Source organism: Myxine glutinosa, chromosome 5, assembly GCF_964187855.1.
Source record: "Myxine glutinosa chromosome 5, kmMyxGlut1.1, whole genome shotgun sequence".
Classification (NCBI taxonomy): Eukaryota; Metazoa; Chordata; class Myxini; order Myxiniformes; family Myxinidae; genus Myxine; species Myxine glutinosa.
Genome location: NC_136265.1, coordinates 198,067,375 through 198,083,399, shown reverse-complemented (window position 1 = coordinate 198,083,399; position 16,025 = coordinate 198,067,375). Strand labels below are relative to the sequence as shown.

Sequence of the window (16,025 nt, the reverse complement as noted above, 5' to 3'; positions counted from 1 at the left end):
GACGTCATCGGTCAAGTGGTTTGGCGGCCATATTTGTTTTAACACAAAAACCTTAAAAACCACTGAAAACACATCCTGGCGAGTGTCTGCAATCTCTGATTTTTCTTTCTATTTGTTATTGTTTTGTTGTTTCGAAGATGGCGTCTGTTGAAGTACCGGTAATGTACAGTACCGGCGTCTGTTGAAGTACCACAATGGGAAAGAGCACGTGCAATGTACAGATGGGAATTAAAAAGCACCAGACTTTTCTTCTTCTTCTTCTTCTTCTTCTTCTTGAGTTCACAGCACAGCGAGTGTCCGTTGTCAATGTCGACCCTTTTTATTCTCGCTTTCGGAATCTATTTTGTAACAATGTTGCTTTTTATCTGCCGTAGCTTGAATGTGAATGTCATGGGTTTGTCCTAACAATCAGGACAGTGATGTGATCACTGATCACAAACTAGTCCTTGAGATTATTCAATATTTTTTTAAATGCCAGAACAAATATTTTAAAAACTAAGACTACATTAATATCCTCTATAGTCTATACTAAAAGACTATAGAGGATATTTATAGAGGATACTAAAAGCCCCCCCCCCTCCCCAAAAATAATTGACAATGTTAATCAAAGCTCGGGTCAATCGGATTAAAATTGATCATTACTCAGATGAAAATTTATAATATTAGAAGTTTGACCTTTGACCTTTTGACCTCAAAAATAATTGATTTCCCAATTCAGTGATGCACTATGTAATTGCTTTTTAATTTTCAGTTTAATTGGATGAAAATTGATGATTTCAGAAGTTTGACCTTTGACCTTTTGACCTAAAAAACAGTTGATTTCCCAATTCAGTGATGCATTATGTAATTGCTTTTTAATTTTCAGTTTAATTGGATGAAAATTGATGATTTCAGAAGTTTGACCTTTGACCTTTTGACCTCAAAAATAGTTGATTTCCCAATTCAGTGATGCATTATGTAATTGCTTTTTAATTTTCAGTTTAATTGGATGAAAATTGATGATTTCAGAAGTTTGACCTTTGACCTTTTGACCTAAAAAACAGTTGATTTCCCAATTCAGTGATGCACTATGTAATTGCTTTTTAATTTTCAGGTTAATTGGATGAAAATTGATGATTTTAGAAGTTTGACCTTGAGTTGGCCTTTGACCTCAAAATAGTTGCTTTCCCAATTAAATGATGCACTATGTAATTGCTGTTTTCTTTACAAGTTAATAGTATTTAAAGTGACGATTTTTCAGAAGGAAATTGATGATTTTAGAAGTTTCATCTTGAGTTGACCTTGGTCCTTTTGACCTCAAAATAGTTGGTTTCCCAATTCAGTGAGGCGCTATGCAAATGCTGTTAAGTTTTCAAGTCAATCGGATGAAAATTGATGATTTTCGAAGTTTTACCTGGAGTTGACCTTTGACCTCAAAATAGTTGGTTTCCCCAATTCAGTGACGCAATAAAGAAATGCTGTTCAATTTTCAAGTCAATAGGATGAAAAATGACAATTTTAGAAATTTGACTGAAAGATGACCTTTGATCTTTGACCTCAAAATCAATAAGCTTTTTTCTTCTGACCAACTCTACCATTTGGTGAAGTTTCGTGAAGACCGGTTTAAAATTGTGATCTGTAGGCGATCGACAGACAGACAGACAGATAGAATAACGCACAACGGCACAAGACCAACCAATATACTTTTAAAATCTTCTATTTTACGAGTAATAAATGATGTGGAAGCATTACATTCCATGCTGTATGTTCATAGAAGCAGGATAATTGAGGGTGTCTGCGGCGCAAGACCAACCAATCTATCTATAATTCCAGTAATCTCTGTCTGTACGTTTGTACGTTTGTCTGTGACCGCTGTTTCTCGACAACCACGGGTCCGATATACTTTTAACTTGCCAGGTATATTGCTGGGGACCCGAGGATGTGCCTTTTCAAGGTTTCATATTAATCGGACAATTACTTACCGAGCTATGTCCAAAAAACGATTCAACCAATCAGAGAGCAGCGAACGATCGCGTGTGCCGAACGTGGCGGGCACACTCTGCCTCGGATGGCACATTTGAGAGCGTATTCATTTATTTCACGTTTGCAAACTATGTTGGCGTTAAACTATGTTTTACAACTAATAAAAACGAATTTGCGATTCATTCGCTTTCCTGCGCGTTTGTGCACGCGATGGCGATTTCTTTACCAAACTCCGGAAGCCGTTCGCTTTGGACCAAACCATTGCATGTAAATAGAGGGGGGGGATTGTCACCACTCGCAAGCCGTTCGCTTTGGACCAAACCATTTCATGTAAATAGAGGGGGGGGATATAATTTTAGATATAGATATAGTACGGGCATGCCCTAGTAGATTGAAAATCTTCTTTAATCTTCGATTTTACAAGTAACTAGATGGTATTCATAGAATACTGACCCTGCCCAGTCAACTTTGTGCAAGCCGACTCTTCTGTTTTTGAAGGCTTTTTTTCTTTGATCCAATATGGCTGCCAGACCATGTGAGCGATGACATCATAAATTTATATTCCCTAGTATAATTGTTGTATAGATCACGCTCAAGCAATTTCAAAATGATCAGGCTAAGCGTTTTACTTGTTGAATTATGACGTCATAATTAAGGTACTGATGACATCATCATTAACACATCTTATTCCCCGTGTGGAGTACTTGACAACGCAGCGTGTTTTAATTCATTTCCATGGATTGGTTTCGGAGATATCGAGGTGAAACGTTTTTCGATTTTTTTCCCCAAGATGGCGCCTGTACTTCGTGACCTATGACATCATAATTATCAATTAACAATTCTACAGGAGGAGGCGCTCCTATGTCACAAAATTTTGTGTCCATCGTACTAACAGTTGCAGAGAATTTTTTGGTTTTACTGATCATATCCTGCGTTGTACTTCTCGAATTATGACGTCATAATGAAGGCACCGATGACATCATCATCAACATATCTTATTCGCCATGGCGAGTGCTTGACAATGAGGCTTGTTTCAATTTTTTCCCATTGAGCGTTTGGGAGATATATACGTGTAACGTTTTTCCAAGATGGCGCCAGTACAACGTGACCTATGACGTCATGATTATGAATAAGAAAATTCTACAGGCATAGGCGCCCCTCTGGTAAAAAATTTCGTGTCAATCGGACGAACGGTTGCCGAGAAAATTAATTTTAAAAATGCAGACACGCACGTACGCACACGAATGCCTAACTCTGATTTTCGCTTCGCGAGCGCAGCGTAATAAATGAAGTAGAAGCATTAAATGCCATGCTGTATGTTCATAGAAGCAGGATAATTGAGGGTCATTGTCTGCGTGTGCCATGTGAAGCCACTTTCCTGCGCAATGGTATAAGGTGTCCATATAAGTTGTTCCTCCTGTACGTAGATTGTTCCTCCCAACTGTACATCCTCTTCTTCCATACAATCTGGAAGACCTGTTCCACATCTGCACATGCCCCCCTCCATGCCCGCCTTCAATATTTATAATGGCGTAAAACTCACCACCGCTACGTGCCCCAAGTTGTACCACACCTCCGCGGCCTCTTCTGGACCATGTGCCAGGGTCGATGCCCGTTCAAATGCCCCGAGGCTCATATCAAACTGCTGCGCAAAGAAGCAGCACAGACCGACGTTGTTGAACACCTCCATATTATACACCCCCATCTGCAGCAGTCGTCTGCACACAGAGTAAGGGGACGAGGACAAAAGGACTGCAAGTCTAGGTGGAGTTGCAGTGGATTGGTTGCTTGTGTACATTGGACGAGTTAAGACATGCACCTGTAGTAACGAAGAGCCACCTCAGGTTGGTCAGAATAAAAGTGGTTGCTGCCGATGCAAGCAATTGCCTCAACATTGGTGCTGTCCAACCTGAGAACCTCTTTATAGACATCAGCTGCAGCAACGTGATCGCGCATTCCCTGGAACGAGTTTCAATGGTGGTGGAGGGTCGTTAGGTTTTGTAAAATAAGCATTTGAAATGTGAAAGATAGTAGTTCATGCAAGTATTATTTTAAAAAAAAGAATGCGTCATAAATTTCATTAAGACCCGAGATATACACTCAAAGGGCAAGTGAAGCTTACTTCATGAATGCGAGCAACACCCGAGAGAAATGAGACCTCCTTTGGGAAGTGCTCCAATGCCTTTTTGTGGACCTCCAGTGCCACCAGCGGCTGGTCAAGCCTCATATATATCTGTTGAGGATAATCGGAGATCACAAAGTGATAGTCCACATGGAGTTTTCTCATTTAAAATGATTGTGTCCCTCCCCTCCTCCCTTCTTCCTCTCTCCCCACACCCTATGTCTCCCCACACCCTATGTCTCCCCACACCCTATGTCTCCCCACACCCTATGTCTCCCCACACCCTATGTCTCCCCACACCCTACCTCTCCCCAAAACCCTATGTCTCCCCACACCCTACCTCTCCCCACACCCTATGTCTCCCCACACCCTACCTCTCCCCACACCCTATGTCTCCCCACACCCTACCCCTCCCCACACCCTATGTCTCCCCACACCCTACCTCTCCCCACACTCTATGTCTCCCCACACCCTACCTCTCCCCACACCCTATGTCTCCCCACACCCTACCCCTCCCCACACCCTATGTCTCCCCACACCCTACCTCTCCCCACACCCTATGTCTCCCCACACCCTACCTCTCCCCACACCCTATGTCTCCCCACACCCTACCCCTCCCCACACCCTATGTCTCCCCACACCCTACCTCTCCCCACACTCTATGTCTCCCCACACCCTACCTCTCCCCACACCCTATGTCTCCCCACACCTTACCTCTCCCCACACCCTATGCCTCCCCACACCCTACCTCTCCCCACACTCTATGTCTCCCCACACCCTACCTCTCCCCACACCCTATGTCTCCCCACACCTTACCTCTCCCCACACCCTATGCCTCCCCACACCCTACCTCTCCCCACACCCTATCTCTACCACTAGTGTTAAGAGGGGTGACAGGACATCCAAGGTGTGAGATAAAAAAAAGTCAGTGATTGGCATTTATTATGATATACTAGCAGAAAAGCTCGTCAAAATGACAGGTGACCTTTCTGTATTTTCACACTATTCAGCCTTGAAAACTCGGGCTAAAACCGAAAATAATTACAATAACCTTAATTTATTTACAGTCCACAGATGAGACTTTACTGAGGGAGAATTAGCGGTGAGTGGAGCAATCTGTCAACGAAATGCAGTTTCCGTTATACAAAGTTTCACACACATTACCGGTTCTTCAACAGAGGCCATCTTCAAAACAACAAAACAATAACAACTAGAAAGAGCAATCAGAGATTGCAAAACCTCGCCAGGACGTGTTTTCAGTGGTTTTTAAGGCTTTTGTGTTGAAATAAATATGGCGGCCGAACAACGTGACCGATGACGTCATCTTTTTTTTTCTCCACCAATTTATCCGGAGATGATGCTCAAGAAATTTCATCTTGATTGGATGAAGTTTTGTACTTGTCGAATTATGACGTCATAATGGAGGCACCTATAACATTATTAACATGTGTTATTCCCCATGGAGAGTTCTTTACAATGATCCACGTCAATTTTTTCCATGCAGCGCTTTCGGAGATATAGAGGTGCAAAGTTTTTCCGTTTTCCAAGATGGCGGCCGAACCACGTGGCCGATGACGTCATCTTTTTTTTTTCCTCCACCAGTTTATGCCGTCATGTCGCTCAAGAAATTGCATGTTGATTGGATGAAGTTTTGTACTTATCGAATTATCAAATTTTGACGTCATAATGGAGGCCTTGGGCCGAGAGAGTTAAAAATTGGGCACAGTCTATTCCAGGGCAAGACAAATATGTGTGTAAAGTTTGGTGAAACCTACGTGCAACGGTGTAGACGTAGTGCTGCGCAAGGACAGACAGACAAACAGACAGACAAACAAACCAACCGATCAACATACTTGCCGGAATCTTTTCCGGCAAGTAACAAACAGACAGACAAACAGACAGATGAAAAATCGGTCACAGACCGAGGACTGCGCGCGGGCCACCGCAGCCGGATCGCTCCACGGGGAGGCAACGGCTCATGTTGCAACAGAGTCCCTCACACTCCGGGACCGCCGCAGGGCCTAGGAAACCCGGTGTCGCGAGAGGGCGTGGAAACGCGGGACACCCTTACCAGGGGGCCAGAACTTCCCATCTCACCGGGTTAGTAAAATAAAGGTAAGAGTAGTTGTATTTCACCGGCGGATGCACATTGGCGACGCTGCGCACCCTGCACCCCTCGCGGAGCCGGACTACGCGGGCCTCCCACTTATTCTATGCCTCAAGTCCCTTCACAGAGTCAGGCTAGAGTCAAGCTCAAAAGGGTCTTCTTTCCCTGCTGATTCCACCAAGCCCGTTCCCTTGGCTGTGGTTTGGCTGGACAGTAGACGGGAGAGTGGGAATCTTCTTCATCCGTTTTAGTCATTCATCTATCCAGCTGCAATCTCTCCACCTGAAGGTTGTGCCTAATCAAACTCCTGCGGCCGCCTCTCCACCTGAAGGTTGCCTTTGATTGAACTCTTGCTGCCGTATCTCTGCATTGGGGCCTACCGCTGGGCCTGCATTGGGGCCTACCGCTGGGCCTGCCTTGGGGCCTACCGCCGGGCCCTGCATTGAAGCCTACCGCCGAGCCCTGCATTGGGGCCTACCGCCGGGCCTGCATTGGGACCTACCACCGGGCCTGTATTGGGGACGACTGCCGGGCCTGCATTGGGGCCGACCGCTGGGGCCTGCATTGGGCCTACTGCCAGGGCCTGCATTGGGGCCTACCGCCGGGCCTGCATTGGGTCTTACCGCCGAGCCTTCATTGGGGCCTACCGTCGGGCCTGCATTGGGTCCTACCACCGGGCCTGCATTGGGGCCTACCGCCGCCCCGGACCCCTCGCGGAGCCGGACCTCGCGGGCCTCCCACTTTTTCTATGCCTCAAGTCCCTTCACAGAGTCGGGCTAGAGTCAAGCTCAAAAGGGTCTTCTTTCCCCGCTGATTCCACCAAGCCCATTCCCTTGGCTGTGGTTTTGCTGCATAGTCGACGGGGACAGTGGGAATCTCCTTCATCCATTTTAGTCGTTCATCCATCCAGCTGCAATCTCTCCACCTGAAGGTTGCCTTTGATCGAACTCTGGCTGCCATATCTCTGCAATGGGCCTACCGCTGGGCCTGCATTGGGGCCTACCGCTGGGCCTGCCTTGGGGCCTGCCACCGGGCCCTGCATTGGAGCCTACCGCCGGGCCCTGCATTGGGGCCTACCGCCAGGGCCTGCATTGGGGCCTACCGCCGGCCCTGCATTGGGGCCTACCGCCGGGCCTGCATTGGGTCCTACCGCCGGGCCTGCATTGGGTCCTACCGCTGGGCCTGCATTGGGTCCTACCGCCGGGCCTGCATTGGAGCCTACCACCGAGCCTGCATTGGGGGCGACTGCCGGGCCTGCATTGGGTGCGACCGCCGGGCCTGCATTGGGCCGACCGCCAGGGCCTGCATTGGGGCCTACCGCCGTGCCTGCATTGGGTCCTACTGCCGGGCCTGCATTGGGTCCTACCGCCGGGCCTGCACTGGGTCCTACCGCCGGGCCTGCATTGGAGCCTACCGCAGGGCCTGCATTGGAGCCTACTGCTGGGCCTGCCTTGGGGTGTACCACTGGGCCTGCCTTGAATGCCGTGCTTATTCGAACTCTCGCTGCGGCTCCTCCAAATCAGATCTCTGACCTTGCCTTGAGTTAATACTGGAGGATACAGTACAGCTCACATCCTCATCGTCTGGGTCTCTCCTCTTCTGACATCTTCAGGACTACCAGACTGTAGGTCTTCCATTGGGCTGGCCGGATTCCTAGGGGTTCCCTCTGGTCGCCTGGTCCTTTACACGAGCAACACCCTCCAGCTTCCTGGCTGTCTACTCCTTCACCCTCGTGCTGGCCTAATCTGGTTTTTCCCTCTCTTCTTCCTTCTTTGTTTCCTCTTTCTTTACATATAGGAATAGATTTCCGATTGTTATAACTTATAAATAAAGCCAGTTTGATCGCATGCTTGGCTCAGTGTGCTTCAGGCCATGACACTATATATGCGCGATATCAAATGGTCATGTAACATGCGGTAAAGTTTCAATTTCCTCCGTTGAACGGTTTTGAATCATGCTCTTAACAAAATGCGGACATGCCTATGTGGCTTCACAAAATGGCAGCCGTATGTTTTTTTTTTTAGGTTACAATTGTGGGTGGAGTCAGGCCAGCTATCCAAATAATGGGGTGTCGGCAGTCCGGCCGCACTTACATGGTCGAAAAACGAACCTGCCGTTATTAAGGAGTATTGGAGTTATTAAGAAGTTCATACATATTTTATTGATTTATAACTTCTCAATGAAAATGTTTTTTTTTTTAATACAAAGTGAAAGTAGTAAAAGTAGGCAACTGTAAAAACATTTTGCAGTGAAAGTAGGTAACTCCTTTTGACATTGAGCACGTGATGAAGTTTGCTGCTCCCATCCAAAGGTATACGGCCTTCCTTTGCTGAAGAACTACTCTTGTCTTATGAAACAGACAATTTATATGTTTCCTGTTCGCATCTCCAAAGAATACTTACTTTGCTGAGATAAAGAAATGTATCCACCATGTACTGCTGCTTCAGGGCAGACTTGAACTGCTTTTCGGCTTCTCTGTAGAGCGCCAGCCTATGCACATACATCCAAACATGGTACAGTACCGTAATCTCTGCTTGTCGTTCACACAAGCAGTACTAACGCAGCAATACATGGACACATCTATCAAGCAAATGACTATCTGACCAGGATTTATTTATTTACGAAAGTGATACACAATTTGGATGTGGGATGGAGTCGGCTGATCTGGCGTCCCGTCCTCGGCCGCCAATCTTATCATTTGCCACTGAATTTTCTTGGATTTGGAACAAGGTGACCAGATATGAAAGGCCTAGAAAAAAATCTGGGGAGATGAAGGTACTGTCCCCTTGAAGATGACGAAGTCAATTATTTATTTATTTTCAATTTTTTTTGTGAGGGTTTCAACACTTCCCTACACCCACTAAGGACTTGGTGGCGGGGATCATTTAATATTATCTTTCACATAGCTACAAAGGCTTACGGACTATAGAGCGATTTTTTTTAAAAACCCCCAAAAAACCATAAAACTTTTTTCAATTTTTTTTTTTAATTTTTGCCTAAAACACTCCCCTGCACTCACTGGTGAACATTTGAAAATTTGATGAAGATCCGTTTTGGCCATCCGTGAGAAAGATTGCGACACAGAAACACAGACAAACATCTCTCTTATAGTATAGATCAGGGGTGGCGAACCCGTGGCTCGCGAGCCGCATGCGGCTCTTAGCCAGCTCTTGTGCGGCTCGCGAGGAGCCGCTCTATCGGTGCATGTTTTTACATTTTAAAATGTATTTCTATTATAAAATCAAAATGCATCTAATATTTGACTATACTGCCAATAAATTTGCCAATATTTTTTAAATAAAAGGTAATTTTGTGGTAATGTGTTTGACATAAATCTCCCACTAGTCATGCATGAGCCCAAACATGAAACACACTTTCGCGCAGAGAAACACACGAACGCGCGCAGACTCGGAAGTTTGTTAGCTAGGCTAGCACTAGCCCAGCGGCAGTGACCGAATCGCCATGGCAGAGTCAGGAAAACGTAAAGCTAAGCGCAAATATGAAGAGGAGCACAGGGCATTTTTTCCTGAATGGGAGGAATTGTATTTTTTTACGGAGCGAAATGGGAAACCCTTGTGCTTGATTTGCCAGACTGCACTGTCGCATTTTAAAGCTTCAAACCTGGAGCACCATTTCACCTCACTCTATGATAACGTGGCCCAGGATTTTCCCAAAGGCAGTGAACTTCGCAAGCACAAGGTAAATGCATTGAAACGTGTCAGAGAAGCAGACTCAGTTTTTTCGGAAATTAACGAAGCACTCAGAGACGGTCACATCAGCATCATATCAGTTGGCATGAAACATTGCTCGAGCTAAAAAGCCAAACACTGAAGGGGAATTCGTGAAAACGTGTCTCAGAGATGTTGTTGCCATCCTCACTCCTGAAAATGACAGTTTGAAGCGTTCTGTGTCAGACCTGCAGCTGTCACGGCACACCGTTGAACAGAGAATATCAGATGTTAACAACTCCATTGAAACACAGTTGCATACGGATCTTGAAAAATGTCGGTATTTCAGCATTGCTTTGGATGAGTCTTGCGACATTCAAGATAAGCCACAGTTGGCAATATTTGTACGGTCTGTGTCAGAAGACTGCACAATTAAGGAAGAGCTGCTTGACATTGTGCCGTTAAAAGACAGGACCCGCGGCATCGACCTGAAAGAGACACTCACGACTGTTGTTGAGAAGGCAAATTTGCAATTACCAAAACTAACAGCAATAGCCACAGACGGTGCACCAGCCATGTTGGGATCTGCAAATGGCCTTGTCGGGCTGTGTAAAGCTGATGACCGTTTCCCTGATTTTTGGACATTTCATTGCATCATCCATCAAGAGAACCTGGTGTCTAATAAGCTGAACTTGGACCATGTCATGAAACCTGTGCGAGAAATTGTGAATTTTATTCGCACTCATGCTCTCAAGCACAGACAGTTCAAAAACCTCATAGCTGAACTGGACGAAGACCTTCCCAATGATCTGCTTCTCCACTGCACTGTGAGATGGCTTTCAAGAGGTAACATGCTTTCCCGTTTTTTTGAACTTTTGGACCCAGTGAAGCTGTTTCTGGCAGAGAAACATAAGGACTATCCTGAGCTACATGATCCCCAGTGGATGTCAGATTTGGGGTTTCTGGTCGACATGCTGCATCATCTGAACAAACTGAATCTAGATCTGCAAGGGAAGTTAAAAATGCCACCTGACCTAGTGCAAAGTGTTTTCACATTTGTGAACAAACTCAAGCTCTTCCAGACCCATATTCAAAAAGGAGAGCTCACACATTTTCCCTCCTTGTTGAAGGCAAATGGAGAAGCAGCTGAGGTCACAAAAAGGAGCATTGCACGCGATGCAACACTGGTTGAATATCTGCAGCAGAGTTTTGAGGACAGATTCTGCAACCTGAAGAAACAACGGCCACAGATCACATTCCTCATCAATCCTTTCACTGCTGAATCGGATTGTTTACAAGCCCCCTTTAGTGGCAGATGAAGCAGCATCCCAGTTGGAGATGATTGAACTTTCTGAGGATGACAGACTTAAATGTGTCTTGAGAGAAGGAACCACAGGCACAGAGTTTTGGAAAATTGTGCCCACAGACAGATACCCCAGTGTCAAACAGGCCGCACTCAAGCTAATGTCAATGTTTGGATCAACTTACGTCTGTGAATCAGTTTTTTCTACACTGAAACAAGTGAAGTCAAGACATCGCTCTGTTCTTACGGACACACATGTGAAAGAGTTGCTCCGAGTGGCCACAACTGAGTACAAGCCAGACCTGAAAATGATTATGGAAAACAAAGACTGCCAGGTGTCCCACTGAGGTAATAAACGACCAATGAAAACTGTTAAGCTTTGTATTATGATAATTATGACATAACCATAATACATATAATTATTAATTATGTCATTAGGCCTATAAGTTGCTGTTGTAGTGTGAGCATGCAGGTGTTGTGCGGCTCTTTGCAATGGTGTGAGGGGTTCTTTGGCTCTTTATGCTGGACTGGTTAGCCACCCCTGGTATAGATGATTAAAATGGTGGTACTTACACTGCACACGTGAAGCAAAAAGTGGGGTTAAGCAATTTATTATTATTACTATTTTATGTTGGAGGCTCCAGGCACGGACTGTGTAGACCTCATGGAGGCCAGGCCTTTAACAAAAGAGAAGAAAAGTGTATGATGTTTGTTTGCCAGAAAGAGGGATTGAAGCTAGCCCGGCAGCTCGAGTTTGAGTGAGACAAAGTAAGACCAGCAATCCTGGCATGGAGAGTGTAAGATGGTTCCGGGCACCAGTTTAACGCTCCTGACTCCTAAGTCAGGTAATATTGGTTCACCTTACCTGTCTGTCTGTCTATAAACGTCAGTTTATGACCAAGGAACAACTTAATTTCAATTGAATGTTATATTTTGAACACGAATCAAAACATGAATCGGAAAACTAACCTGTCGTTTCGCAGTACTTTGGCTCTGAATTCGTCCCGATCGTGCAGGTGCAGAGAGGAGTGAGATTATATATATTTTTTTACTGTCTATCTGTCTGGCAGTTAAACAAAATTGAAAATCATTCCAAACAGGAAACTTACTGTTTTAAAGGACATCGTAGAGCACACAAACAACAGCACGAAGAAGTAATTTAACGTGTTAGATAGGGTGGTGTAAAAGACGGTGCATCAGCGGTGGTAAACTTCCCAAAAATGTTTTTTCAACGACCTATAAAATCTATATTTTATATCAAATTAATTATATATTTCAACACTGTAGAACATAAATCGCCTTTTTGGCACTTTCAAACACCTTCTGTTTAGGACAAAATATTACGGTATTTTACGTCATCACAACCAATCAAATTTGCCGTTCGCAGACCACCCCACTCTCGCTTGTTTTTTTAAAGAATGCACAGGGTAAGGTGTTCTATGAACTCTCTAATCTAATTGGTTAGGTGAGATAATTTATTACTCCTGCAAATTAAAGGTAAGAGAGATAGTTGCACTTTCAAAATGTATTCTTTCTTGCTCATGGGAACTTGCTTCTTTTTTTTTTGCAAGTTAATTCTCTCATTATGGTCACAGCAAAACCTTGCTTCACCCTCCTGTCCAATCATTAATTATTTATCCATGAAAAACACACATGGGGATGGGTAGGACAGGCCTCTGATTCACCTGTAGTAACACTTTCCAAGCTGAACCTTCCACCACCAGTCTTTGAAGCCTGCGTGTTCAGTAGCCAAGGACGCAAGATCTAGTGCCTATGAATGCACATTACGATGCAACGTCATACTTTGCAATGACGTATGGGTTCAAAAACACTTTCCTTTTGAAACATCTTCTTTATAGCCAGTGGAGTAACAACACAAACAGCATTACGTGCTCAGTGTGGTCAGTATAGCTCCTGCCCTTGGACGTCATTCATTGTACAAACAGGAGGAATACATCTGATATCCAAGAGACAAGATGGTGGATGCCAACTTGTGTTCGACTGTTGGCAAATGCGTATGAAACAATTCAACTCACATTTCTGACGTCACTGTCGTGATGGAAGACATATTCAAACAGCGACTGCAAGCACAAGCAGAAAAGTGATCAGTAAAATAGTTATTGTCAATTATTTTGATATGCGAGCAAAGGTGTCCATGATTCTTGTGTGAGCAAATTTCTTTCTGCAGGTTATCTTTACTGCCAATATACGGAGCTTACCGATTGGTTACTTGATGTAATTGATACTGATCAGTGATCATGACTCTCGAAAAAGGAGCGGGTGTTGCGTTTGGGTCTGTTTGTCTGCACAGAATGTTCTAATGTAGGCCACAGATGCCACCTAGTGGTAGCCAGTATTACAATGTGAGTAGGTCTATAAAGTATGTACAATTAGAATGTGAGTACATCGATAAAGTATGTACAATTAGAATATGAGTACGTCTATAAAGTATGCACAATTAGAATGTGAGTACGTCTATAAAGTATGTACAAATAGAATGTGAGTACGTCTATAAAGTATGTTCAATTAGAATGTGAGTACGTCTATAAAGTATAAACAATTAGAATGCGAGTACGTCTATAAAGTATGTACAAATAGAGTGAGTACGTCTATAAAGTATAAACAATTAGAATGTGAGTACGTCTATAAAGTATGTACAATTAGAGTGAGTCCGTCTATAAAGTATGTACAATTAGAGTGAGTACGTCTATAAAGTATGTACAATTAGAGTGAGTACGTCTATAAAGTATGTACAATTAGAATGTGAGTACGTCTATAAAGTATGTACAAATAGAATGTGAGTAGGTCTATAAAGTCTGTACAATTAGAATGCGAGTACATCTATAAAGTATGTACAATTAGAGTGAGTACGTCTATAAAGTATGTACAATTAGAGTGAGTATGTCTATAAAGTATGTACAATTAGAATGTGAGTAGGTCTATAAAGTATGTACAGTTAGAATGTGAGTACGTCTATAAAGTATGTACAAATAGAATGTGAGTACATCTATAAAGTATGTACAATTAGAATTTGAGTACGTCTATAAAGTATGTACAATTAGCGTGAGTACATCTGTAAAGTATGTACAATTAGAATGTGAGTACGTCTATAAAGTTTGTACAAATAGAATGTGAGTACGTCTATAAAGTATGTACAATTAGAATGTGAGTACGTCTATAAAGTATAAACAATTAGAATGCAAGTACGTCTATAAAGTATGTACAATTAGAGTGAGTACGTCTATAAAGTATGTACAATTAGAGTGAGTACGTCTATAAAGTATGTACAATTAGAGTGAGTACGTCTATAAAGTATGTACAATTAGAATGTGAGTAGGTCTATAAAGTATGTACAATTAGAGTGAGTACGTCTATAAAGTATGTACAAATAGAATGTGAGTAGGTCTATAAAGTCTGTACAATTAGAATGTGAGTAGGTCTATAAAGTGTGTACAATTAGAGTGAGTACGTCTATAAAGTATGTACAAATAGAATGTGAGTAGGTCTATAAAATGTGTACAATTAGAATGCGAGTACGTCTATAAAGTATGTACAATTAGAGTGAGTACGTCTCTAAAGTATATACAATTAGAGTGAGTACGTCTATAAAGTATGTAGAATTATAATGTGAGTACGTCTATAAAGTATGTACAATTAGAATGTGAGTACGTCTATAAAGTATGTACAATTAGAATGTGAGTACGTCTATAAAGTATGTACAATTAGAATGTGAGTAGGTCTATAAAGTATGTACAATTAGAGTGAGTACGTCTATAAAGTATGTACAATTAGAGTGAGTATGGCTATAAAGTATGTACAATTAGAGTGAGTACGTCTATAAAGTATGTACAATTAGAATGTGAGTACGTCTATAAAGTATGTACAATTAGAATGTGAGTACGTCTATAAAGTATAAACAATTAGAATGCAAGTACGTCTATAAAGTATGTACAATTAGAGTGAGTACGTCTATAAAGTATGTACAATTAGAGTGAGTACGTCTATAAAGTATGTACAATTAGAGTGAGTACGTCTATAAAGTATGTACAATTAGAATGTGAGTAGGTCTATAAAGTATGTACAATTAGAGTGAGTACGTCTATAAAGTATGTACAAATAGAATGTGAGTAGGTCTATAAAGTCTGTACAATTAGAATGTGAGTAGGTCTATAAAGTGTGTACAATTAGAGTGAGTACGTCTATAAAGTATGTACAAATAGAATGTGAGTAGGTCTATAAAATGTGTACAATTAGAATGCGAGTACGTCTATAAAGTATGTACAATTAGAGTGAGTACGTCTCTAAAGTATATACAATTAGAGTGAGTACGTCTATAAAGTATGTAGAATTATAATGTGAGTACGTCTATAAAGTATGTACAATTAGAATGTGAGTACGTCTATAAAGTATGTACAATTAGAATGTGAGTACGTCTATAAAGTATGTACAATTAGAATGTGAGTAGGTCTATAAAGTATGTACAATTAGAGTGAGTACGTCTATAAAGTATGTACAATTAGAGTGAGTATGGCTATAAAGTATGTACAATTAGAGTGAGTACGTCTATAAAGTATGTACAATTAGAATGTGAGTACGTCTATAAAATACGAACTATAAAACCACACAAAGCAAGTGCAGGCGAAGGTATGCAATCTTTGATTTATCGTTCTAGTTTGATATGCAGCTGCAGAGAAACGAATGCCCTTCATTTCCACGCACCACTCCATCCTTGTTGAAGACGCCACTGTCCCTGATACGGACTGTAACTCCATATAAATTAAGCCATCCCTAATTGGCTGACCCTTCAAGCAGCCCGATTGTTTTCGGTCCCATCCCAAAGCGGGCCAAGTCAGGATGGGTGCA

General features: G+C 42.9%; 1 protein-coding gene across 2 annotated transcripts in view; it reads right to left on the bottom strand.

Moving 5' to 3' along the window:
• Positions 1 to 16,025, bottom strand: part of TTC8 (tetratricopeptide repeat domain 8) — a 39,031-nt gene that overhangs the window by 9,448 nt on the left and 13,558 nt on the right. For both annotated transcript variants that reach the window (XM_068115122.2, XM_068115123.2), the window contains 6 exons: positions 13,199 to 13,243; positions 12,848 to 12,933; positions 8,594 to 8,681; positions 4,085 to 4,195; positions 3,782 to 3,921; positions 3,506 to 3,680 (listed from right to left, as the gene is read on the bottom strand). In XM_068115122.2, coding sequence (XP_067971223.2) covers positions 3,506 to 3,680; positions 3,782 to 3,921; positions 4,085 to 4,195; positions 8,594 to 8,681; positions 12,848 to 12,933; positions 13,199 to 13,243 — 645 coding nt within the window. The remainder of the gene's footprint in view (positions 1 to 3,505; positions 3,681 to 3,781; positions 3,922 to 4,084; positions 4,196 to 8,593; positions 8,682 to 12,847; positions 12,934 to 13,198; positions 13,244 to 16,025) is intronic.